Raw genomic sequence first — 25108 nt, 5'->3', positions numbered from 1 at the left:
ATTGGTGTGTGCAGCCTGTGTTTTTTTTACTTGAATACACACTAACTTTCACCATTAAACCAGTATACCTTTAACAAAGGAGCTATGATTATCATGTTATCAGATTATTTGAAATATCATGAATGCTTTCAGACCAAGTCAGCTGCTTATTAGCGCTCCCAACAGCCTTCCTTACCAATATCTGGCCTTCTATCCTTTGTTTTAAGACTGGTGTAGAACTGCAATTCTCATTATATGCAACTAGGATTGTCATGGTTTATAAATCTTTTTAGTAACAATGTCATTATTAGGAAAGAAATACAGAGATAAAAGACCATTTGTTTTTTTTTGGCAAATCTATGCTCAGCTGAGGTGAGTATTGTTACTATGCAATTAACAACAGATGGGAAACACTAGTGCCACCCAACTCAGATGTTACACATTCTGTACTCATTGCTCAGTTCCTTTTGTGATGGAGGGGTTGTTTTTATCCCTAGCAAAGCAGGGTCTGTAAAGTTTTGCTGTTTGCCTATTAATATGGCATCAGTGCGCTTGCCCAGAATGTGCTGTTATGTGGATGACACTGGCACTAGTTTAGTCCTGAGTTTCAAACCCACGTTGTGTCATTCAGCAAGTGTCTGCAGTGCAGTGGTGGGACTGGGTGTCATGGGGTTCTGTTATTATCGCAGTTATGCCAAGAAGGAGCAACAGTTTGTGAGAATGGCCAGGACATTGAATTTGGCCACTTTCCTGGGGACATCAGGTATGTAATCTCATTTACCTGAAAGCCTTTGGTCGCCTTGCATTTATCACATAGAATGTAGTAAGTAATATGAAGGGACACATCATCCCTTTAAATCCAAATGCCTGTAAAACATACACGCTGAAGGGTTGCTATCCTGCGCAGATACATAACTAGTGTATGCAAAGCTAAACAGCATTTAAACCAAACGGCAGCATGTTAATTTTATATTGATTGTCAAGCTAGAAACTAAGGAAATGTTTGAGCTGCAATGTGTTTGAAAAATGCTTTAAAAATACAAAATGCACTGCAGTACACTGATTTGTAAGCTCAGCTGTATTGTAAGTGAAGGTGAGTGCATAGAAGACAATGCATCTACATGTGTCAAGTGCATGGCTGCAGAGAAAACAGTGTAGCACGTTCCTTACATTTGCACTGACTGAGAGAATGTCATGAAGCATGGAAGTTTTCTAGGTACCTAACTTTAGGTGAATCATTTGATACTACATTTCATTGCATCCCAAAAAGTCAATGTTAAGGAAGTTTTTTAACAATGGTGGCTGAGTGTTACCATGCTCAGATTTCAGCTACTGATCATAGGTCTATGCACATTTAAAAAGTATTGTAAGCTCTTTTGGGCAGGGACCCCTTGTGTTGGTTATTTGTATGTTTTCTGGTATTTTTAATGTATACACCCATTTGTTGAATACTGCCAGGGTTGACTTGGACTGGGACGGGACACCGGAAAAAACCCGGTGGGCCCGCCGGCGCAGATCTGCACCCACATCCACGGATAAGAAGGCCTCCCTTTGGGCGCTCATGGAAAAAACATTTTGAGCATTCGGGCATGTGCACACACGTGGTGCGCCGGCACATAAACACGCGCGGTGATCTGGTGCGCCTGGGGGGGCCCTGGGGCAGCAGCCCTGGTTTTTATAGATGCAAGTATGGGATCTGTTATCTGGAAACCTGTTAAAGAAGAAGGAAAGGCTAAGTTAACTTGGGGTGCCAAAAGTTATGCACCCCAAAGTAATTGTATTTACTTAACCTGAAACCACTGGCCGATGCTCCTATCAGCAGAAAACTGCACCGGTCCAGGAATTCTTCCAGCGAGCACCACGGAGTGATCAGCTTCCTTTTTCTTCTTTCTTCAAATTTACCTGGGCAGACGCATGCTCAGTAGAACGAAATAGCTGACTTCTTAGTTAAAGTGCTGCTTTTCCCCCTACTGCGAACGTGCACCCATACGAAGAAATAAGATGCCGTAAGCCAATCACTCCGTGGTTTTCTGCTGATAGGAGCACAATCAGTTGGGGGTGCCTTACTTTTGGCACCCCCAAGTTAACTCGGCCTTTCCTTCTCCTTTAACTAGAAAGTTCCAAATTACAGGAAGCCATCTACCAATTTAAATAATTCAACATTTTAATAATAATAAAGCAGTACATACCAACTCGGCTATAATTAATCCTTATTGGAGGCAAAACAGCCCACTTGGGTTTAATTCATGTTTAAATGGTTTTTTTTTAGTAGTCTTGACGTATGGACATCCAAATTACGGAAAGACCCCCTTATCTGTAAAATTGCAGGTCTCGAACATTCTGCATAACCGGTCCCATACACGCTGATGATAAAAAGAATATCAAATCAATTAATGAAGATGTGTCTAGTGTTTTTGTGCTGGTAGCATTTTCTAAAAAAATAATGTATAATGCAAGGGCATAAAAAAAACATATGGGTGTTTAATGTTAACACTGATCTGTGTATCTGTGTATAATATTGTGACCCTTATTAAAAGTGGCTAGTAAAATAATGCAGCAGACTTTATTAGTGTTTACACTTGAAATGTATATATCAAGTTTACTGTAATCTGAGTGTCATGAATATTTTTACAGAAGGATAATTGTTAGTTCACTTACTGCCTCTCCCTATTGCCCTATGTGGTTGTAAAGGTTTCCTGCACCAAATACCTACCCAGGATAAACTAGCCACTTAAAGTAAATTGAAATGGAATAGTAAATTACAGAGGCGTAGATTTCTGTATTAATATTAATTCTTTTTGTCAGGTTTATTGCTGCGCTCTCTCATTTGGCTGTGTGCTCCAGAGTTTTTATTCAGCCAGAAGACTTGGTTCCCCAGAGCTGTTTGTGTGCTCATTTCAGTGAGTTGTTCCTTATAAGCCACCAAGATGTCATTTCCACTTACATTTCTGTCAAATTTTGTTTTGGATACCAGCGATTCTTCATTTTTAGCTCTTTCTTTATACTTGTTTGGTACTTGTTTTCTTTTTGAATGTTGTATTATGTTGGCTCTCTCTAATACATTACACAGCAGAATATGATGGTGTGTAAACAAACTATAATGCCCTTTATATTCTTCACTCACCAACTTTGTTTCACCTTTGTACCGGGAACCCAAGGAATTTTTTTTTTATTCTTGTTTCTGCAGACATGGATCCATTATTTCTATTCTGTTCTGTTCTGGGCATTTTTCTGCTTCTCTCTGGAGATAGCTCAGCTGTTCAGCCCCAATCCAGAGAGGTAATGAAGAAGAGTATGGTATGAGTTTGCCTTCTCCTGCTCGATGTCATTCGATTTGGAACCCTGGGTTCAAAATGTTTTCACAAAAAAAATGTATCTTCCTTTTCATTGCTGGTGGAACCTGTATTCCCTTGCATGGGCTTGTTTGATGAATATAATCCAGCATTCTGACTAGTTTATGTCTTTGTCTCTCTTTCGCAGGTTCAGAAAACTATATGCATTTGTATGTTGGGGGGCCCCAAGTCTGCTATGGCTTCATGGGTTCCTAATTCTTGGGCTTCCTAATACACCTGAAGACAGGTAACATAATCTTTGTATAAGTTCCCACCATCATGAATGGTCAGTGTTGTACTGGGTTTCCTAGGGCACTGGATAACCCAGCCTTCAAAGCCTACTCTCTCTACAATTAGTTAATTAGGGCCCACATAGAGATAATTTATACAGGGTAGTTTCAAAAATAAATCGCTGTAAACCTCAAAAAAGGAGGCAGAAGAGAGCCTGACAAACTGCTGGACTGGGAACACACTGTGTTTGGGACTCATCTTTGTGAAAATATTTATACAGGGCAGTCTGATCCTGGGAATTGCCCCAATTATAGTGGGGCATAACTGCAGAGGAAGCAGATCCTTCTAGTGTGTGTGTGTGTGTGTGTGTGTGTATATATAGCAATGTAACAGCACTCCAAGGAATTTCTGACAAAAAGGATTATTTAATCCTTAAATTAAATAAACCTCCCTTTGCATAATCCTTTTTGTCAGAAATGCCTTGGAGTGCTGTTACATTGCATTGCTATCGATTTTTTTCAACTAGCACCCAGGTTTACACTTTTGGCTCAAGGTGTGCTTCCAAACGATATATATTGATAGAATAGTTTGGGGCACTAAATGTAATTTTGCTGTAGGCCCCAGTAACTTCTAGTTATGCTGTTGGTTTACTAGGAAAAACCTTAGAGGAGTAAGCTCCTAGCTGGAGGAAAAGTAAAGCTGGTAGTACTTAAATGAGTTGGCCCTTCCCTTACAGAAAATGCTATTACAACAGATAAGAACCATAAATTGATGTGAATAAGTCAGTACCCTAAATGATTGGGGAAACTGTTATTGCTTTCATGGATTGGGCGGGGCATAATATTGTATAATATTGCACAAATCTGTGATTTCTAAAAGAGGATTTTAAGGTCTGTTGTGTTAGACAGTCAGTGTATGCTCAAGAGATAGTCCCTTAGGTAATATTTTTACAAGTCTGTGATGTATTAGTTGACCGATCTATTTATATTTAGCCTTATGGAGATTGTGGCATAGGCCTGTTTAGTTAGGACTTTGGCACAGGCTGCATCTGCTGTCTCACATACAACTGATGTAAAGCAAGTACATTTCATGAGTTTTTCTTCCAGCTGTGACTCTAAACAAAGCCTTGTGCTGTTCCATGATGTTCTTGTGTATATCCCCTTCATGCTTGCATTGCTGGGAAGTCCATTGCTTCTACGACACACCATCACGAAAGGTATGTAGCTTAAATATTACATACGTTACTACTAAACAAGTCTGTCCATAGATACAGTAGGATTATAATATATAGTGAATAATGTACCCCCTACTGTAATTTATACAGATATTATAAGTCACCTAGGAGTAATGTGACCATATAAAAGCACGAGGCCATAGTCCAAGGTGACTTCTGATTCATTTTAGGGAAATGACCAGACTGTAGATTATATAGTGAATAAAGTACCCCCTCTTGTAAAATATAAGGATATTATAAGTTACCGAGGAGTTTCATGACCATATAAAAACACGAGGCCGAAGGCCGAGTGTTTTTATACAGGTCATGGAACTCCGAGGTAACTTCTAATATCCTCATATTTTACAACTGGGGGTACTTTATTTATTATAATACACACATTTTAGTGAGTCATGTGACAGAAATTACATCACTACTCACCGTTTATAACTGATGACATCACTACTCACCGTTTATAAGGATATAATTTACAAGATATTCATGGCTTTTGTGTATTATAAGGATATAATACACAAAAGCCATGAATGTCTTGTAAATTATATCCTTAAAATACACAATAGCCATCAATATCCTGTAAATTATATCCTTATAAACAGTGAGTTCTGATGTCATCAGTTATAAACTGTGAGTTCTGATGTCATTTCTGTCACATGACTCATGAATGATAATTAGACCAAGACATGCATATAATTACAGTAGCTACCAATTAACCCAAACAAACCCACCAAAAGGAAAAAAAATAAAATAAGTATCGTGACAAGACTAAGAAATTTATCATAACAAAGATATACTTTTGAAAAACAGATATATATATATATATATATATATATATATATATATATATATATATATATATATATATATATATACCAATATTTCACAGACCAGCACTCCCTTTGATATAAGACAAACAATCTTTTATTGCATCTTTGTCCAACGTTTCGGTCCTTTTTGGGACCTTTTTCAAGGATGATACAAAAAATGTGATAAAATCAAACATTAAATAACCATGTGCTTCACACCAGGCCAATCCGTGTCCCTGTGCTCGCTCCACCCTTAATTAGTTAATTGGTTCCATACCAAATACTCAAATAATTTGTGTAAAAAAAAAATTTTAAAAAATATTTCTGTAAAAGCATTTTTGTGCAAATGATGTAACCAACATCTTAATATGTGTTATAAATATTTATAATGCTTTTACAGAAATATTTTTAAAAAAAATTTTTTACACATAAATTATTTGAGTATTTGGTATGGAACCAATTAACTAATTAAGGGTGGAGCGAGCACAGGGACACGGATTGGCCTGGTGTGAAGCACATGGTTATTTAATGTTTGGTTTTATCACATTTTTTGTATCATCCTTGAAAAAGGTCCCAAAAGGGACCGAAACATTGGACAAAGATGCAATAAAAGATTGTTTGTCTTATATCAAAGGGAGTGCTGGTCTGTGAAATATTGGTGTATGCAAGATTTACCGTGCACCCCTGCCCTTATCAAGATTGATCTTGGAGTGCGGATACTCGTTTGGAAGATATATATATATATATTGCAAAATATGAGGATATTAGAAGTTACCTCCGAGTTCCATCCGAAGGCCGAGTGTTTTTATACAGGTCATGGAACTCTGAGGTAACGTCTAATATCCTCATATTTTACTACTGGGGGTAATTTATTTATTATAATACACAAATTTCAGTGAGTCGTGTGACAAAAATGACATCAGAACTCACCGTTTATAAGGATATAATTTACAAGATATGCATAGCTTTTGTGTATTTTATATATATATATATATATATATATATATATATATATATATATATATATATATATATATATATCAAAACAGGGGGGTTGTGGGAGCACTCTAAAGGCTTTAAAGTATATATATATAAGTATAATAAATGCTATTGCATATGTACTGTTTTGATATATATATATATATATATATATATATATATATATATATATCTATATATATATATAATCCTCCTCCAAAGAAGCCGCACAACTCAGGACTTATAAAGAAATAGTGAATTTATTGAAACACACTAACGTTTCGGCTGTCACACCAGCCTTTGTCAAAGTCACAAAATGTTAAAACATTTGCCTATAAATACCCCACCAGTGGCGCGAAAATGTAACAAACCCTCCCACTCTGACGTGTATATCTGTAAAAATACTGACAAGTGCTCCCCTACCAAAAAACCCCAAGATCTTCAATCAGCTGATTGAAGATCTTGGGGTTTTTTGGTAGGGGAGCACTTGTCAGTATTTTTACAGATATACACGTCAGAGTGGGAGGGTTTGTTACATTTTCGCGCCACTGGTGGGGTATTTATAGGCAAATGTTTTAACATTTTGTGACTTTGACAAAGGCTGGTGTGACAGCCGAAACGTTAGTGTGTTTCAATAAATTCACTATTTCTTTATAAGTCCTGAGTTGTGCGGCTTCTTTGGAGGAGGATTATATGCAGTATTACGTGGCATGCACCCAGGCCCTGAAAGTACATCTGTCGTGAGTGCTGGGATTTCGGGGGAGTATATATATATATATATATATATATATATATATATATATATATATATATATATATATATATATATATCTATATATATATATATATCTGTTTTTCAAAAGTATATCTTTATGATAAGATTTCTTAGTGATGTCACATGATACTTATTTTATTTTTATTTTTTTCCCTTTTGGTGGGTTTGTTTGGGTTAATTGGTAGCTACTGTAATTATATGCATGTCTTGGTCTAATTTTTATTCATGATGTCCCTCCATGCACTTTCCTGCCATTTGGTGTTTATTATATACACAGCAGTAAATGCTAACAGCTCATTCAACTAAATCTACAGCTGAAGTCGAAATGTACTAATGGAGCCCTGCAAAGTTCTATGGCAAAGTTTTCTTCTATATGTGTAATTTCTCTGAATCCAAATATTCCCAAATGGCACTCACTTGACTTCGTACAGTGCAAACAATGTGAAGTTTTATTTGAGATGCTCTGCTCTGCACTTGAAGAAGGGGGTTGCCCTAAAATGTTTGCTGAGATCTCAAATAAAACGTTGCGTTGTTTGCACAGTGCTGAGTCAAGTGAGTGCCCTTTGGGAATATTTGGATTTCTGTACATAATTCTTCTCCAAATAGCACAAGTACCAAACTGAGCGCCACATACATGTGACTTGAATTCTGGCTCCAGACACAGACTGACGTTTTTGTTCTGGATTGAATTTCTCTGAATGGCTGATAAAGTCACAATAAAGTATGAGGGAATAAAATGCATTTTTGTTTTTTTACTGTTATGCCCTCACCATCACCCTGGCTGTATAGACAGTAGACAGTAAAAGTCGTATTTTGAGTGCAGTAAATAGATTAACTATACAGCATCAGATCCTCTGATGTTGCTATAAAACTCTGGGAGCTGACAACTTAACACTAATTACAAGCAAAAGCTAAAGAACTGAAAATGTTCATCATTTAAACATCAGAAGCAAAGAGATATGTAAGCATACATTACTGGCCCTGTGAAAAACCTCAGAAAACCCAGCAAGGAAATGACTCATAAAAAAAGTCTTGCCTGAGATTTAGACAATTGTCAAAACTCCTGCTCAGCCATTCACCAGTGCTCAAGTCAAATGTGGCTGGGCAACAGTAGTACAGGTTTTCTGTATGTGTTTGGGGTGAATAAATTTTACACTTTTTCAGCATTCAGTGTGCCACTGGAATTTCTCTAAGTAGTAGAGGTTGAGTGAGGGGCTTTGAATAGGTGAAGCTGTTAAGAAGGGCTTAGTTAGTGGATTTCAGCGCCAAATTCAAACTTCAGAACTGAAATCTGCTGTATCTGCCTGCACTAAGGCCAATGCAATGGTTCTGGGTACAGGCAAGGTTGAGTGCAAATTGTAGCATTAGGGCTGATTCTCTACCTGCCTAGACTTAGATAGTAAGCCCCACTGGGGCAGAGACTGATGAGAGTAGTGTATCTTTTTGTAAAGCTCTGTAGAATAAGAGGGTGCTATATAAATACAAGGAAACTATACATATTCTTTTTTTTATCAATAGCACCATTGCGTCAGACTGGTTAAAAAAAAACCACCAGCACACCCTGGCCTCTCACGACAAGATTAGTCCGGTGAGGGATCGGCACCCTCAGCAAACACATAGGGGCAAATTTACTTATGGTCGAATATTGAGGGTTAATTAACCCTCGATATTCGACTGTCGAAGTTAAATCCTTTGACTTCAAATATCGAAGTCTAAGGATTTAGCGCTATTCGTTCGATCGAACGATTAAATCCTTTGAATCGTTCGATTCGAAGGATTTTAATCCATCGATCGAACGATTGTTATTCGACCAAAAAAAGATAGCTAAGCCTATGAGGACCTTCCCCATAGGCTAACATTGACTTCGGTAGCTTTTAGGTGGCGAACTAGGGGGTCGAAGTTTTTTTTTTTTTAAAAAGACAGTACTTTGACTATCGAATGGTCGAATAGTCGAACGATTTTTAGTTTGAATCATTCGAGTCGAAGTCGTGGTCGAAGTAGCCAAAAAAAACATTCGAAATTCAAAGTTTTTTTTTTCCTCTATTCCTTCACTCGAGCTAAGTAAATGGGCCCCATAGTGAGAAGAAAATTACCGGCACTCAGGACACCATGCAAGTGGGCCAAGCCCTGCGTGTTTATTAAACGTAACATTTCGGGGGCGTACCCCGTAGTCTGACGAAGGTGTACTCCCCCCGAAACGTTACATTTAATAAACACGCAGGGCTTGGCCTGCTTGCATGGTGTCCTGAGTGCCGGTAATTTTCTTCTTACCATAATTTTCTTCTTACCAGTGTTGGACTGGGCCACAGTGTCAGTGGGCCCTTCTACTCAGCCAACTATTTGCCTAGTATGCCTATACAACAGCAATTGCCCCATTTCTATACAAGAATAAAGAGAAGAAATGGAGGAGGAGACTGATGATCATATTTGAGGAGAAGTGATTAAAAGAATAAAGAAAGTGAATGACAAAAAGGAAAAATAGTTTGGAGAGTGGGCCTGTGGCCATAGGTTTTCCGGTGGGCATCCCAGTCCGACACTGGTTATGTTGTTCTGGGCACGCCACTTTCTTCCCACACCAGCAGGTTATCCTTTTATGTAGGCATTGCTTAGTAATGATATAATGCCTGTATGCTCCTATGTCTCTTGCAGTGCCAGTTGTGCTGAGGATGAGGTGTGGGATATACACCAGCAGTGAGCGTTTCAGGGAGCACAGTTTACGCAGAAGGTTTATACAGATCTGCAGCGCTTTCATAACCTGGTGAGATTCTCTGCTCTAAGATGTACCTTCAAGAGGAACATGGTTCTGGGGTCCTTTCTTCCTTGATCCCATTAGACATCACTTTCATGGCACAGTAGCTACATTGGGGATGGAGGAATAGATTTACAAAGCTTCGCAAGTGATTCCTCCCCTTTTTGTTGCAGCTCTGGTGCTATATTTGTCACTATAAGTATTGCGTAACTAGGTAAACCTATTAGTCTGCTTCATATTGACATTTACTACTTTGTATCCAGTTATAAACAAACTGAAAAGGTGCCACAAATATATAGGGGGTTATTTATCAAAGGTCGAATGTTAAAAGAGTTTTTTATACCTTGAATGAACTCACAACTTGAATAGTTTCTTATTTAAGAAAAAACTTGATTCAGTGAGTTCGAGTCGCAAAACCTGAAAACTTGAATTGATCGATCGGATCGAGTTTTCGGGCAAAACCCTCAGAAAAAACTCAAACATCATGAAGGCTATTAACATCTTCAAATGGTTCAAGGGACCTCTACCATTGACTTCTACATGACCTCAACAGGTTTTAGATGGTGTATTTTCGGATTCGAGCTATTTATAGGGTCAGGGTACATTTTTTTTTTAACCTGCAAATGTCAGTTTTGACCAAAAAATTCAACATGAAAAATCAAATTTTTTTGAAAAACACAACTTGAACCTTTATAAAACTGTCCCAGTTGATACACTCACCAAGTTGAAACAGTGGACTAGGTGCACTAGCTCCGGACCCTCAGCTTGGGGGACGGACTAACCAAAGTTAAAAATATCTGTTTGTTTTTTAAAAAAAAATAACATCTCCTATTGGGCCAGTAGAAGATGTTCTCTTTTAATATAAACTAATACACTTTTTAACTTTATACCAATAAATGGAGATTGTAACTTTATACTTGTGGCCCTATGGATTTTCTAGTGTGCCTGAAGCCCCTTTCAATGGTATTGCTGTAATTTACTACTTTGTAACCAGCATTATATTAGTTATATGGACTAAATCGTAGATTACATTTATAATGTAGCCATATCTTTATCTACAGCTTTAAATATTTCCAGTGTGCAGCTGAACTAACCCTTAAAGGCCCTAGGCATCAGTGTGCCCTGTGCAGGTATGGGATCCGTTATTCGGAAACCCATTATCCAGAAATCTCCAAGTTACGGAAAGGCTGTTTCCCATATACTCCATTTTATCCAAATAATCAGAAGTTTTTTAAAAAGTTTCCTTTTTCACTGTAATAATAAAACTATACCTTGTACTCGATCCCAACTAAGATATAATTAATCCTTATTGGGAGCAAAACCAGCCTATTGGGTTTATTTAATGTTTAGATGATTTTATAGTAGACTTAATGCGTGGATATTCATATTATAGAAAGATCTGTTATCTGGAAAACCCCAGGTCTGAAGCATTCTAGATTACAGGCCCCATAGCTGTACTTGTGTAGAAAACCAGCATTTTGCTGTAAATGCCATTGTAAATAGGGCTTTTAAATGGAAGCAATTTTGCATTCCCTCTTACACTTTAAGGACATGCACTTTCATTCATAAATGAGACATTGGGGCAAATTCACTAAAGCGCGAAGCAGCTAACGCTAGCGTAAATTCGCCAGTGTGACGTAATTTCCTTACTTCACCGATTTACTAATGGGTGCTGGCGTTAATTCACTAGCGAAGTGGGCCCACTCTAGCGCTACTTCGCACCCTTACGCCAGGCAAAGTTGCGCTATGGTGAAGGGACGTAACTACGCTAATTCACTAACTTGCGCATTTTACTGAACATTGCCTCTTGCGTCAGACTTGCCTTCGCCACCTCAGACCAGGCTAAGTGCAATAGAGTAGAAAGGGCTTGCTTCACAAAAAGTTGAAATTTTTTCTAAGTCCCGAAAACGTTACGTTTTTTAAGGGTGATAAGTTGAAAAAGATCGTAATTTTTTTTGGGGGTACCCTCCTTCCCCCCCCCTACATTTCCTAACTTATGGCACCTAAACTAGACAGTGGGCACATGTATAGGGCAAAATAACAACTCTATTTTATTTTATGAAGCTTTCCCAGGCTTGTGTAGTGTAATGTATTTGCTGCTACATACACGTCCATTGTACTTTAACTTGGCGCCGTATGCAAATTAGGCATCGCTAGCGCAATTTCACTTTGCTTGACGAATTAACTCTAGCGCAACTTCACTACCTTTTACCTCCCTGAGCGCAACTTCGGATTTTAGTGAATTAGCGGCGCCCTGGCGAAGTCAACGCTGTCGCAACTTCGGAGGTAAGTAAATTTGCCCCCTAGAGTTTTTGTGCCTTGTGTTGTTACATCTTTTACTGCTTTGCCTTTCCCCACAGCTGGATTTGCAACATTGTATGTGATTTTCTGCTGCTTCTAGTGGAGCTTCATGGGGGTTCACAGGCTCCCCAACAGATGAAGGTGGCAGCTCTGACATTATGGGTCATTATGGTAAGACACCCCAACTCCTAACATAAATTAGCCCTCTATTAATAAGCAAGTAGTTATCAAAATAAATGACCTGACATACATACACTATGTAAATTTTATTACATTATAATAATATTGCTATTCTAAACAATTGGATAATATAATCCTTGTCTCTGTGGTCATCAGATATTTAATTTTAAGGATATAACTGAGATAGCTGGGCAATTTTTGGTGGGAGAGCTGTAGGAAAAGAAAAGGAGATCAACCAATTTGCTTTTATTGCACCAGTCAGTTTCTTTTCTCTAGGGTAGAAACTACAGTAAATAAAAAATGCTACAAAATTGATATGTACTGCTTTTTCTTGCCACAATACACCTGCTTATATCCAGAGCAGGCCCATAAATAAATCTTTTACTCAGGGACAGTCAGAAGCTAGAGTGTATTATAACGGGGGGCCTAAAATGATTCTGCCACTGGGTGATGTTCAAGGGGTCACCAAATGAAGGTGCGTTTTGAAGTTATCCTAGGATATGTGCCTGAGTAGTACAGCAAACCTATATGCTGAAAGTCACAAGCTGAATCATCCTTTTCCTGTTGCTTTTAGGCCTGTTTAAAGGGGAACTACTGCAAAAATGAAAATCAGCTTCAGCATACTGAAATTTGCAGCCACATAAAGGAATACATTTTCTTCCACCATGTTATTTAACCAATTTATTCTGCCACCAGATCTGTTGGTCAAATGTGGCAGCAAAATGCTCTTTCATAATATAATATAAATAGAATGGACAGGTGAGCAGTGCAAGTGCATTTCCCAGAATATGCCCAAACTCTGTTATAGAAGCAATGAGCAGCCATGTATACAAGATGAATGAAAGGTTATTGGGCCATACAAAAGAATCTATTTGTGTTTTCGCTCAGAAAATCGGCTTGAAAATTGAAGTAGTGTATCATTTAAAACCCCACTGGGTCTGTAGTGTCCATTTCACCTTAGTAGTCTGGAAACATATTACTAAACCATTTGGAACATACAAAACCCAAGCTGTACTGTGTTCTTCTCTTTAGGGTATAATGAACCCCATGTATTGCTGTCTTCATTCTTTGGCTTTTCTTGATTGGAGGAGCGGAGGAACTCTCGGTCATATCTCCACCTGTGACAGTAGCTCAAAGGAGGATTATTCAGGGTCTTTACAGGAGAAGAGGCACTTGCTGAATATGGAACAAGCTCAGGCCATAGCGAAGATGACCTTGCCAAACATATCAAAACTTATGGATCTGTGGGCGTCTGCCAGTGAATGATGGAACTGATACGCCAGAGACTGGTATGTCTATGAAAATTTAAATTTAAAATAAAAAAATGATATTCTAGGAGGCAGAAGGGTAATATAATAACACGGGCAACATATTATTTGGCCCTGTAACCCTTAGCTGTTACTGGTCTAATGCTCTCCGCATAATCCATGTTAAGTGCTAACTAGTTATTAGAAGTTACTGGACTGATGCAGACTTTAACACCCTCTGAAAATTGATTTTACGGGGTTTCAGTGAAGGGAATAACTATTTCTGTCATCTATTTTACTGATCTCCCAAAACCTCTTTCTTTCCAGAATTTGGTTCCACTGCTCCCCTCCTGCCCCAGGAATGGCTCTGGATGTCTTTTATAACATGAAGATCTCCAAACAGAGCTACTGACTTTACTCCCGGCTATGCCTACTGTATCTGGCAAATGTTGCTCAGGCATGGGCAGCTGACAGTCACAGGGTTGATGCTGCAACTTGTAGTATGCTATAATCAGAAGGACTGCAAGTTGCTCTTCATTGAACCTCTTAAAACCACATGACTTCTTTTGAATAAATAAGTGCATGGTTTGTATTCATTACATGAATGGACCAATAAAAATTAACTTACAAAAAACAAAGCGGTTGGTGCTAATGTGGCAGAGTAAAGCTACATTTGAAGGCTACATTTTTCTTTTGCAAGGATAAAGCCTCCCTTGTTAGTATGTTAGGAGAAGCAGCAGACTAAAATAGGGCACCAGGGGGCAGCAGTACCCTGTTTAGTACCATAGTGTAGGAATATTGGGGCCAAACTGTACCAGCAAACTTACTCAACCAGGTGTTTGCTTTCATTTTCTTACTTGTTGTAAACTGTTCTATGGTCATTGTTGATTGGTTACTATTGGCAACTGCAGCTTTGCAGTTTAACACCTACATTCATAAATTTCCCCATAAAGCTGCCTCACTGTCAAAGCTTCTGTGGATTTTGTGGCAGCTAGTTTAGTAACTATGAATGTAGCACTTGGATGTAGGTGACCTAATGGTATTTCTTAATTGCCATTGATTTTTCTGTTTTAATTTTCCAAGCATACCTTTTGCCTTCTTGATTGTATACATTGTTAAGGATACACTTCTGGCCCACAACAAAATGTGAAGTTCAAAGCCTACAATGGTATTATATATGGGACTATAGAGAGATACAGGGTCAGACTGGAGTAATGGGGGCCTACCGGGACTGCCACATGAAGGCCCCTCCAAGCTGTCACTGGGGGCCCCCTTTCGCTTCCCTCTGTGCACCTCAGTGATCGCCAGATTCGGGCACATCTGCACGAATGCTGGTGCAGCTTGACCCCATGCAAATGCAGGTGCAGTGTGCACCTCCGCAAATATTGCACTGCGTGTGGAAGCGCAGCAGCGTAAGTTTTTGTTTTTTTTAAAGGGGCAGCCCGATCGGGGGAGCAGGGCTGGGCCCATCGGTTTTTTCTGGTGTCCTGCGACCCAGTCCAACACTGAAACTGGAAGATTTGAAGGCCATTCTCAATTTTGATCCAGGGTTCATCAAACAGCCATCGTTATTTATAAATGATAAGAAAACAATTTCACTTTATTTAAACAAATGTTGTTTTATCTCTTCAGAGTCATTTATTCTATTTTAGGACAGACTTTATTACACATACATTTTCTTTTTTAGATCCTGACTAAACAAAATAGCCTTTTCTTTGGTGGAAGTGAGGTCTCTATGGTTGACTTCATGATTTGGCCCTGGTTTGAACAGCTCATCATGTTTGATGCGAAGGAGTAAGTGAAATCATTTATAAACACAGACCTAGCACCAGGGACATTTATACTATCTTCCACAGAATATAAGAAATAGGGCACCATGGTGTAACCAAGCTTTTCTACCTTGGGTAACAGATTGGCCCAGATCTCATGTTCAGTCAAATAGTAGTGTTGACTTGTGTTCCTTGTAGTAAAGGCTTGTTGGGGGTAAACCCAGGGCCGCCATCAGGGGGTACTGCTGTACCGGGCCCGGCCTGAAGGGGGCCCGACTGTGCTGCACTTTAAATAGCTGGGCCCCCCTTGACAGTGCCAAAGCCGTGCCGCCTCTCCTGAAGTCCCGAACAGCCGAAATGTGAAAGTGCCAAACAGCCGAATCAGAGAAAAGATCCTAAGTCAAGAAAACAGCGAAATTGAAGTCCTGAACTGGGGAAAAAACCCAACGTCACTAAAGGAGGCGAAGTTGAAGTCTTGAAGCTGAAGCCACGGGTTTATCGTAATTCCACTGAACACCTATGTGTGTTTTTTTTATTTTTTAAATCCCCTGGCCACCGATTTATTATTTTAATAATCTATACTCCTCTGCCACCAATGTTTTTTCAAAAAAATATTCTCTGGGGCCCCAATTTGTTTTTTTATCTTGTAAGGGGGCCCTGGCCCCAATGTTTCTTTTTTTAATTATTTTTATTTTTTTTTAAAAACTTATGGGGGGCCCCTGGTGCCAATGTTTTTTATCTACTTGTAGGAGGGCCCTACCCACCAATTTTTGAAGAAAAAACTTTTATGGGGTGCCTTGTTGCCACAGTTTTTTTTAACTTATAAGGGGATCCTGACCATCAATAGCTTTTTATAACTTATGTGTGTGAGGGGGGGGTTCCTTTTTTTAGTGCTGATGTCTGTGTGGTCTTTTAACTGTGATGTGCAGTGGGCGGGATATAGAGTAGGGCTAATGGGCCAGGGTGGGTGGAGCCCAGGGGGCCCCGAAAACTTTGTTGTACTGGGCCCCGTGATTTCTAATGGCGGCCCTGGGTAAACCCATGTGTAAATAGTAGGTTTGATGCTTAGTGGATGGTTAGATTTTATTTTTTTAATATGGTTTAATCCCATTAATTCATTACTACCGTACCCAACTACATCAATACACAGTAACTGAGAGAACCAAGGCATATATCAAACCTACCCACACCCAGAACCAATTCAAGGGAAAGAAATATCAAAACAGGGAGCTGGTAGGGCAGAGGCAGCACTTGCTCTGGGTCCCTAGTTCCAGGGTATAGATTCTAAGGCTAGGGCCACACGTGGGCTAAAAACCTCTGGCAGAAGTCCATTTGTGACAAGCCAATTCAATGCAGAAATGGAAGGAGGCTATTGCCCGGGGTAGGGCAGAAATCAGCCAGTGGATTCCGGCTATAAGTTTTCAGCTTCGCGTGTGGCCCTAGCCTTAGCCTTTGTTTGTGAATTACTCCTCATTTTATTTCTGTTTCCATTTCACAGTTGCTTGAATAAAAGCCTACACATTGATAAGTGGTATCAACAGATGCTGCAGGATCTGGAGGCTTGTGATTATGGTCTTTAACCACCTTCCTGCTATGTATTGTACCAAGTCGCTGACTGGGAAATTCTTCTGCACTTTCACTGTCGACTTTTCCTAAAACTGACTCTCGGTTCTCCAGTAGCATACCTCCCAACAGAAAGAGGGACAAAAAGGTTTGGCGCAAGTAGTACAGTGAAATTTTTGTAGTTGCTGAACTAAGCTCCCATCATACACAAACCCTGATAAAACACCGAAATAAGTTGAAAGCAGTAGGCCAGCAACATTTGGGCATAGGAATACTGCTATAGGATCATCATGGGGCCCATTACTAACAATCGAATTGCGAATGTGATTTACATTCTAATTGGGACTGAAAACTCCAAAATCGTATCCTTTTCCTTGCATTTCCAGTACATACTTTCAGTGGCGTAACTAGATATTACTGGGCCCCACAGCAAATTATTTTTCAGGCCCCCAAAATGTTTAGAGGTTGACTTGTTTCTCCAATATTTATTGAAATTGTATATGAATTAGGGCCTCGTGGGGCCCCTATACCTCCTGGGCCCCCCTGCAGCCACAGGGTCTGCTTCCTCTATAGTTACGCCCCTGCATTCATTAATTGGAATGCTCATATAGAATGTGTTCCTTCCCAAGCAAAATGTAAACCCATTGGGATTCATTTATTAGAAATATATTTCTCAAAAATGCTTACATTCCACCAACTTCTCTACTGTTGAAACAGTTATTCTTGCTCCAAATATAATCTCCAAATCTTTTGTTCGTTTGAGGTTAAAGGACAACTAAACCCTAAAAATGAATATGCCTAGAAATGCCATATTTTATATACTTAACTGATTGCTCCAGCCTAACGTTTCAGCTTGTCAATAGCAGCAATGATCCAGGACTTCAAACTTGTCACAGGGGGTCACCATCTTGGAAAGTGGTCACACATGCTCAGTGGGCTCAGAGCAGCTGTTGAGAAGCTAAGCTTAGGGGTCGTCACTAATTATCAAGCACAAAATGAGTTTGGCCTGTAATATAAACCAATGCTACAGGGCTGATTATTAAATTCTGCTGCTAGTTGCACTGGTGTCTGTGCTGCCATGTAGTAATTATCATATAATTCACATTTTAAAAAATTCTTTGCTTTTTCTCTGTACTAATAAAAACATTACTTTGTACTTGATCCAAACTAAGATATAATTTAATCCTCATTGGGAAAAACAATCCTAAAGGGTTTATTTAAGAACCTGTCTGATTTACACCAGTGGCTTTTGCACTTGATTTTGTACATAATAGTGTTATTAAGCTGGAAGACTAACCACATTAGTCTTGTTCTTTGCATCCAAGCTCTATATCCTTTAAGGCGGTTAGTCAACATATCCATAATTGACTTGGCACAGAAGTATCTCCCACCTCCTTTGCTGTAAGACCCTTCTAAGAGTCAAACCTGGAACTTCCTGGTTACTGGCTGCTCTCCTTACTCCACACTTCTTGTTCTACTGTATCCAGGTGCATTTCCAGTTTCAAAAGATAAGGCAGCAAAAGCATTTCCTTTATCTTTATGGATTATTCATAACGTCCATCAATGACATGTAACAGGTTTCTTGGCAATTAAACCACAAAAGGATTAATGTCCGGCTATAGGAATAAAGCATATGTTACATTCGACTCTAACACACCAGGCTGGGCCTTTGCCAAATGGAAGAAATGAAGGTATGGTGTAGTGCAACTACAACTCTCATATGCTACTGTGCATGAAAGACAAAATACAAGGGCACCAGAGGTTCTAGCAACAAAAATAGAACAGTTTATTTGTTCAAGACAAATGATCCACAGGTTTTGTATTTACAACCCACAGAGGCCCAAGCAGATAATCACATCATGACTACAACATGTCCCTCAGTGAGAGCACAGTGGAACTCCCTGAGGTGAGAGCATAACTAGTGGTGGGCGAATTTGCGCCGTTTCGCCGAAAAATGAGCGAATTTCGCGTCCGTTTTTGACGCCGGCGAATTGTTTGCCGCAAATTTTTGCGGGCATTTCGCAAATTTATTCGCTGGCGGCGAATCGCGCAAATTCGCTGCGAATTCACGCCTGGCGAATAAATTCGCCCATCACTAAGCATAACACCTGGATAGAGACACCCTGAGGATCATATATATAATCTCCAAATCTTGGATCAGGGAACTCACTAGCCCTAATTCCCTATTAGGCCAGACTTGCCTGAGGGGAGAGCTACCTCTTTGCTATCCCTCCTAGTAGAAGCCAAGCTGCTCTTGCTACTTAACCTGCCTATCTTACTCTGCTAAAGAGTACTATAAAAGTTAGTATTCTATCTCTAGCTGGCCTCTTTCACAGGGTCTCTGCTCACCGACTTTACTCTTTTGAGGTACTGATCCCTTTAGGAGAGAATGGTTTTCCTGGGCCTTGCTGTACCCAGACTCCCTGGAAACATCCAGCTGGGTCAGCAACCAGGAGCCAAAAAGGAAGATCCACCCTTCTCACTCACTATACCAAAGTGTGACAGGAAGTGGTCACAGCACCTCTTGGCAATAATTGGGATATACAAATTACAACTAGCTACATGGGCATCTGCCCAGCAACTAGGAAGATCAGGAAGTGTAGGGATTTAAAGGCATAGGGGTACACTGACAATATGGGTCCCTACAGACACTTAAAGCCAAGTTCCATATCTCATCAAAGTATAGAAAAATATTTTTTTATTTAAACCAACTGGACAGTTAGACTTCTTAGCTCTTGTCATTGATGCTGTGATACATTTCTAAATTTCTTCTTCTTTGGCTCATCTCCATTTTCTTCTCCTTCTTCCTTCTTCTATAACAAAAGACATGCTTGAAACTTCATCTCATTCCGAACGTCAAAATGTCAAAGCACTACATGTATTATACCTAATATATAAGATAAAGACATTACCTGTGCATCTGGTAACAGTCTTTCGGCTTCTGAGGTCTTTGGCATCATTTTATAGTTTCCTATCCCATCTATCATTATTGGGGTCTGCAATGATTAAAATTTGATTTGTAACATATATAGCAGCTGTCACAACAGACTGAATATGTTTAGATGCATTTTATAGTGTAGATGGCAATACATAGTTTGCTAATCAATCAGAAGTACTTTGAAAACGTTACCTTATTTATGACAGCTCTGTCTGGTTTAAATCTCTTATTTTCATCTGGCTGGTTGTCCAAAATATCAGACAGTGGCCTTTTACAGCCTTTCCTTGTACTTTCCTCTTTTGGAATCTTCTTTTGGGGAACTGGACTTTCTTCAGGTACAACAGATGTTTCTCTGGTGTCCAAAATATCGGACAGTGGCTTTCTAAGGCCTTTTTGTCCACTTTCCTCTTTTGAAAAGCTCCTCATAATATTCTTTATTTTGTCATCAATTTTCTTTAGAATGTTCTATTACAGAAAGAATGTATTAGTTACATGTATACAAAATTAGTAGTTAAGATTAAAAAAAAGGGACATGTCCATAAAGTCCATCATTTATATATATATATATATAATAACATTCATAACAGCCTGCATGTTGCTCAAACATTCCAAGTATCTGCACCTACTATATATGATTTATTTGAACTAATCACCTTATAACATTTTTAATGAAACCCTAAATCCACAGGATTTCCTTTAACATGGAAGTTATTGCAAAGACATGTTGCTTGCTAGTACATAATTCATTCTGTAAGTAACTTTGCACATAAGTGCGTCCGTTACATGGAGGTTATACATTTGTGAGACAGATTGCTTGTTAAACTGTACAGAATGGAGTTTGTAATATAATGACATCCTTTTGTGCACTAACCAGATTTTGTTCTCATTCTTTGAAGGGATACTGTCTAGTGATGGGTGAATTTATTCGGCAGGAGCTAATTTGCGGCAAATTTGCGCAATTCACCACCAGCGAATAAATTCGCAAAACAGCCACGAAAATTTGCTGGCGACAATTCGTCTGTGTCCAAAAAAAATGGACGCCCGTGCATTTTCACCAGGACGCCAGCGCCATTTCACGAAATTTTCACCGTTTCGCGAACAGCGCAAATTCGCCCATCACTAATACTGTCATGGGAAAACATGTTTGCAAAACACATCAGTTAATAGTGCTGCTCCAGCAGAATTCTGCACTGAAATCCATTTTTCAAAAGAGCGAACCGATTTTTTTATATTCAATTTTGAAATCTGACATGGGGCTAGACATATTGTCAATTTCCCAGCTGCCCCCAGTCATATCCCCAGTGATATCACCCCCCCCCAGCAGCCTAACAACAGAACAATGGGAAGGTAACCAGATAGCAGCTCCCTAACACAAGATAACAGCTGCCTGGTAGATCTAAATAGTAAAGCCAAGTCTCACTGAGACTGATTCAGTTTGAAATAACAGCCTGCCAGAAATTAGTTCCATCCTAAAGTGCAGCCACAAGTCACATGACTGGGGACAGCTGGGAAACTGACAATATGTCTAGCCCCATGTCAGATTTCAGTGCAGAAGTCTGCTGGAGCAGCACTATTGAGGGACATTGAGGGACCATTTATCACCAAGTATGTACAGGGAAACGAATAGGGGAGACCAAAGAAATAAGGGCTTTCTGAAGGTAGAAGGGAGCCACAAGTGTGGTAGTCGTAGATGTATAACTTGCCAACATATGAAAATTTCAAAAGAATTTAAGTCTACGGTGACAAATACTAGCTTTAAAATAAGAGATTATATCAATTGCAATACATCCACAGTGGTTTACTTGATAACATGTCTGAAATGTCAGAAACAATATGTGGGCTGCACAAGTAGAACGCTAAAGGAGCGAATACGGGAACATCTGAGTCAAATAAAAAATCCAAAAACAGTTGAAAAGAGTAATATAACGAGACATTTTTCAAGATGTAATGGAAGTGATGTAGCATATTTCTCTGTACAGGGAATAGAAAAAGTAAGATTGGGTAGTAGAGGAGGTAATTTGGCAGGGCTGTTAGCAAAAAGAGAACTTTTTTGGATTTTTTATTTGCATACTCGGTTACCACTTGGTTTGAACTACGAGTTTGATGTAACATGTTTTACGTAAATTATAATGTAAAAATTATGTTTACAACGAGGTGGATATATAGAGTTGTATGGGGCAGATAAGAGAATGTGATATATACAAGTAATAATATTAGGAGAGAGAACATAATGTAATGGGGCAGTGATTGCCATTTAAATACTTGTTTAAATGTGGGTATCCTAATATAAAATAGTTTTGAGATGAAACAGAGTATAGGCAGAGAAACAATGCTAATATGACCAATTTGATATGTATGTTGCTTTAAGAAAAGAAACGTGAGGTGGCAACACGTGATTGGTTTTAACGTTTGGGGAGGGATTTCCTGGGGTATAAATTTTGTGACCAAATGTAACAACAGTAATGCCTATGAATAAGTGCCTGTGGGTGCGAAACGCGTAAGGCGGAGCATCAATTGGTCTGTATGCCTACTTTTTAATATTTATGATAAATAAAGAGTGACTTTTTAACTTTGAGAGTATTGACTGGGAATATATTTTTGAACTTTTGATTTGGGTGCCCTTTGGAGTTGGGGGCTATATTCCAGCATTTTTGGCCCCTTTTTTGACAGGCCTGTATAGATTGCAGCAGCTGAGTAGCAAGTTTTTTGAAGTTTTGAAAAAAAACATGTTTTCCCATGACAGTATCCCTTTAGTAGAAATACGTCTTTTGTATATTTTTTTATCTGTGTATGGTCACAAATACTTATATACCACGAGAGACATCAATTCTGTGTATTAGGGTTGGTTTTGTATACAGAATGTATTTGGGACAAACGGCACCCCATATATCTGCTGTAATGCCAAATTCAACCATTAGATGATGTAATATACTTTTTTATTTGTAACATTCAACAGGCCAGTTATCTATAAATACAGGGCCCTATTTAACATAAAGAAAACAGCGGTTCAGCCTTATGTTAAAATACAACTCTTATTACATGAAATCACTAGAGTTTATTCTGCATGAATAAAACAACTTCTCCCTGACTACACACATCCCACACCCCGCACCTAATACTTATCCCAATACCCTTCCTACATTGGGGTATATTTTTCAAAGAGTGACGTTAGAGATCGCCACAGTCCTCTAGAGTGAAATTCCGTCACTCTCCATTCATTTCTATGGGATTTTTAAAAGAGTTTTATCAATGGTTGAAAGTGAACGTTCATCCTTTGATAAATACGCCTTTCAAAATCCCATAGAAATGAATGGAGAGTGGCGGAATTTCTCTCTAGAGGACTGTGGCGATCTCTAACTTTACTCTTTGATAAATACACCCCTTTATATTCAAAGTGCAGTCACTGCACTGGACATTTTATCCAGAATGCTCGGGACCTGGGGTTTTCCAGATAAGGGATCTTTCCATATTTTGGATCCCCATAGCATAAGTCTACTAAAACATTAAAATAAACTCAATAGGCAGGTTTGCTTCAGTTTGGAACAGGTACAAGCTACTGTTTTATTATTACAGAGAAAAAGGAAATTGTTTGAATTCTTTGATTAAAAGTCTATGGGAAACGGCCATCTCAAAATTCAGAGCTTTCTGGATAAAGAGATCCCATACCTGTAATTTAAGTAATATCCAGTTGTTCAGCAGTAATGAATTCTAAATAATAATTCAGTGGAGTTTTTATTTTACCTGGGCTCAAACCATTAAGCATATGTTATTTATTCCTTTTTATACTATGACCGGAGGTAAACAAGTTAGGGACCACCGTACGGGGTTTACTTTGACGTGGTATGGTGGCTTATCAATTTTATGATCATAACTTTGTAACTAAAAACCCCTGTTGCACTTGTATTTATACTGAATTACTTAATTACTTACTGAATTAATTGACCAAATCAGTAGCACTTCCATTGTATTTAAACACATTTAAACTTAGCCTTGGCGTGCACCCACAACACCCTTTTTTTGTATTGTGCAAAATAAGGGCTGTGATTGGCTAATTGGTATCCCCTATGTGGGCTGGAAGCCTACAGGAGACTCTGTTTGGCAGTAAATCTGTTTTTTATACAACCAAAACTTGCCTACAAACCAGAAATTGAAAAATAAGCACCTGCTTTGAGGCCAATGGGAGCAACATCCAAGGGGTTGGTGAGCAACATGTGAGCAACAAATACAATAGGTCCATAGACTCCAGAAAAATGTGCCCAAAACCTGATCTGAGTAAAAAAGCAGAGAAATGTACCCTCCATTTTTAATGACCTGTGTACCTGCCTATGCAGCTCTACATGTTTAGGACAGAGCCTGCCGACTGGAAGCCCAGGGTTGGATGTGGCCCTCCAAGAAGTTTTATGGGCAACAGTTTACAAAAGGCTCCACAGACTTCACCAATTTATTATAATCAGGCTCTCCGACATGTGGAATGAAAAATAATTGTTCTGAATGCTGGAGAGCATCATTGTAGCCTCTCTTCATAGAAACAGTACCGTGAATTAAACCCCATCAGCAGATGATAATGTTTTCATGGTAAACATATAAAAATGATCTCAGTTGAAGTGGATATTCACGGACTTCAACTTTTGTGACAACAGTGCAACGGTGCCATAGGCAGAGCATTTCCCTTCTGTTTCAATGTAGCACAAATGTGGGCAAGAAAGGGCGTTTTCAGTGTCACAAGAGTATTGTGGTGGTCAAAGGATCTCATGCCAATGGTCTAATAGCCTTGGCCTATTTTACTCTAAACTTCACCCAGCTCAGAACTGAGCAATATTTATTATCACATGTATGTATGTATTATACCAATGTTTTTTTTAACTTGTACGGGAGGAAGGGGCTGGCTACCAATGTGATTTTTTTTTACTTGTACAGGGGGCCTGGCCACCAATGTTTTTTGATTGTTTATAGGGTCCTGGCACCATTTCTTTTTAATTTGTAGGGGCCCCTGGCCACTAATATTTTTTAAACTTAAAGAGATCCTGTC

At 39.0% G+C, this 25108-nt stretch overlaps 1 protein-coding gene across 1 annotated transcript; it reads left to right on the top strand.

The window, feature by feature from the left end:
* Nucleotides 1-454: 454 nt before the first annotated feature.
* XB5730431.L (uncharacterized XB5730431 L homeolog) lies at nucleotides 455-14436 on the top strand. Its single transcript, NM_001096057.1, is given in 9 exon segments — nucleotides 455-742; nucleotides 2785-2879; nucleotides 3167-3258; nucleotides 3460-3558; nucleotides 4649-4758; nucleotides 9982-10090; nucleotides 12442-12553; nucleotides 13595-13851; nucleotides 14137-14436. Coding segments are annotated over 8 exon segments (1077 nt in total). The 5' UTR covers nucleotides 455-516; the 3' UTR covers nucleotides 13829-13851; nucleotides 14137-14436.
* Nucleotides 14437-25108: the final 10672 nt, after the last annotated feature.

The sequence above is a fragment of the Xenopus laevis genome, chromosome 8L, assembly GCF_017654675.1.
Source record: "Xenopus laevis strain J_2021 chromosome 8L, Xenopus_laevis_v10.1, whole genome shotgun sequence".
Classification (NCBI taxonomy): Eukaryota; Metazoa; Chordata; class Amphibia; order Anura; family Pipidae; genus Xenopus; species Xenopus laevis.
This window is presented reverse-complemented; position numbering and strand designations above follow the sequence as displayed.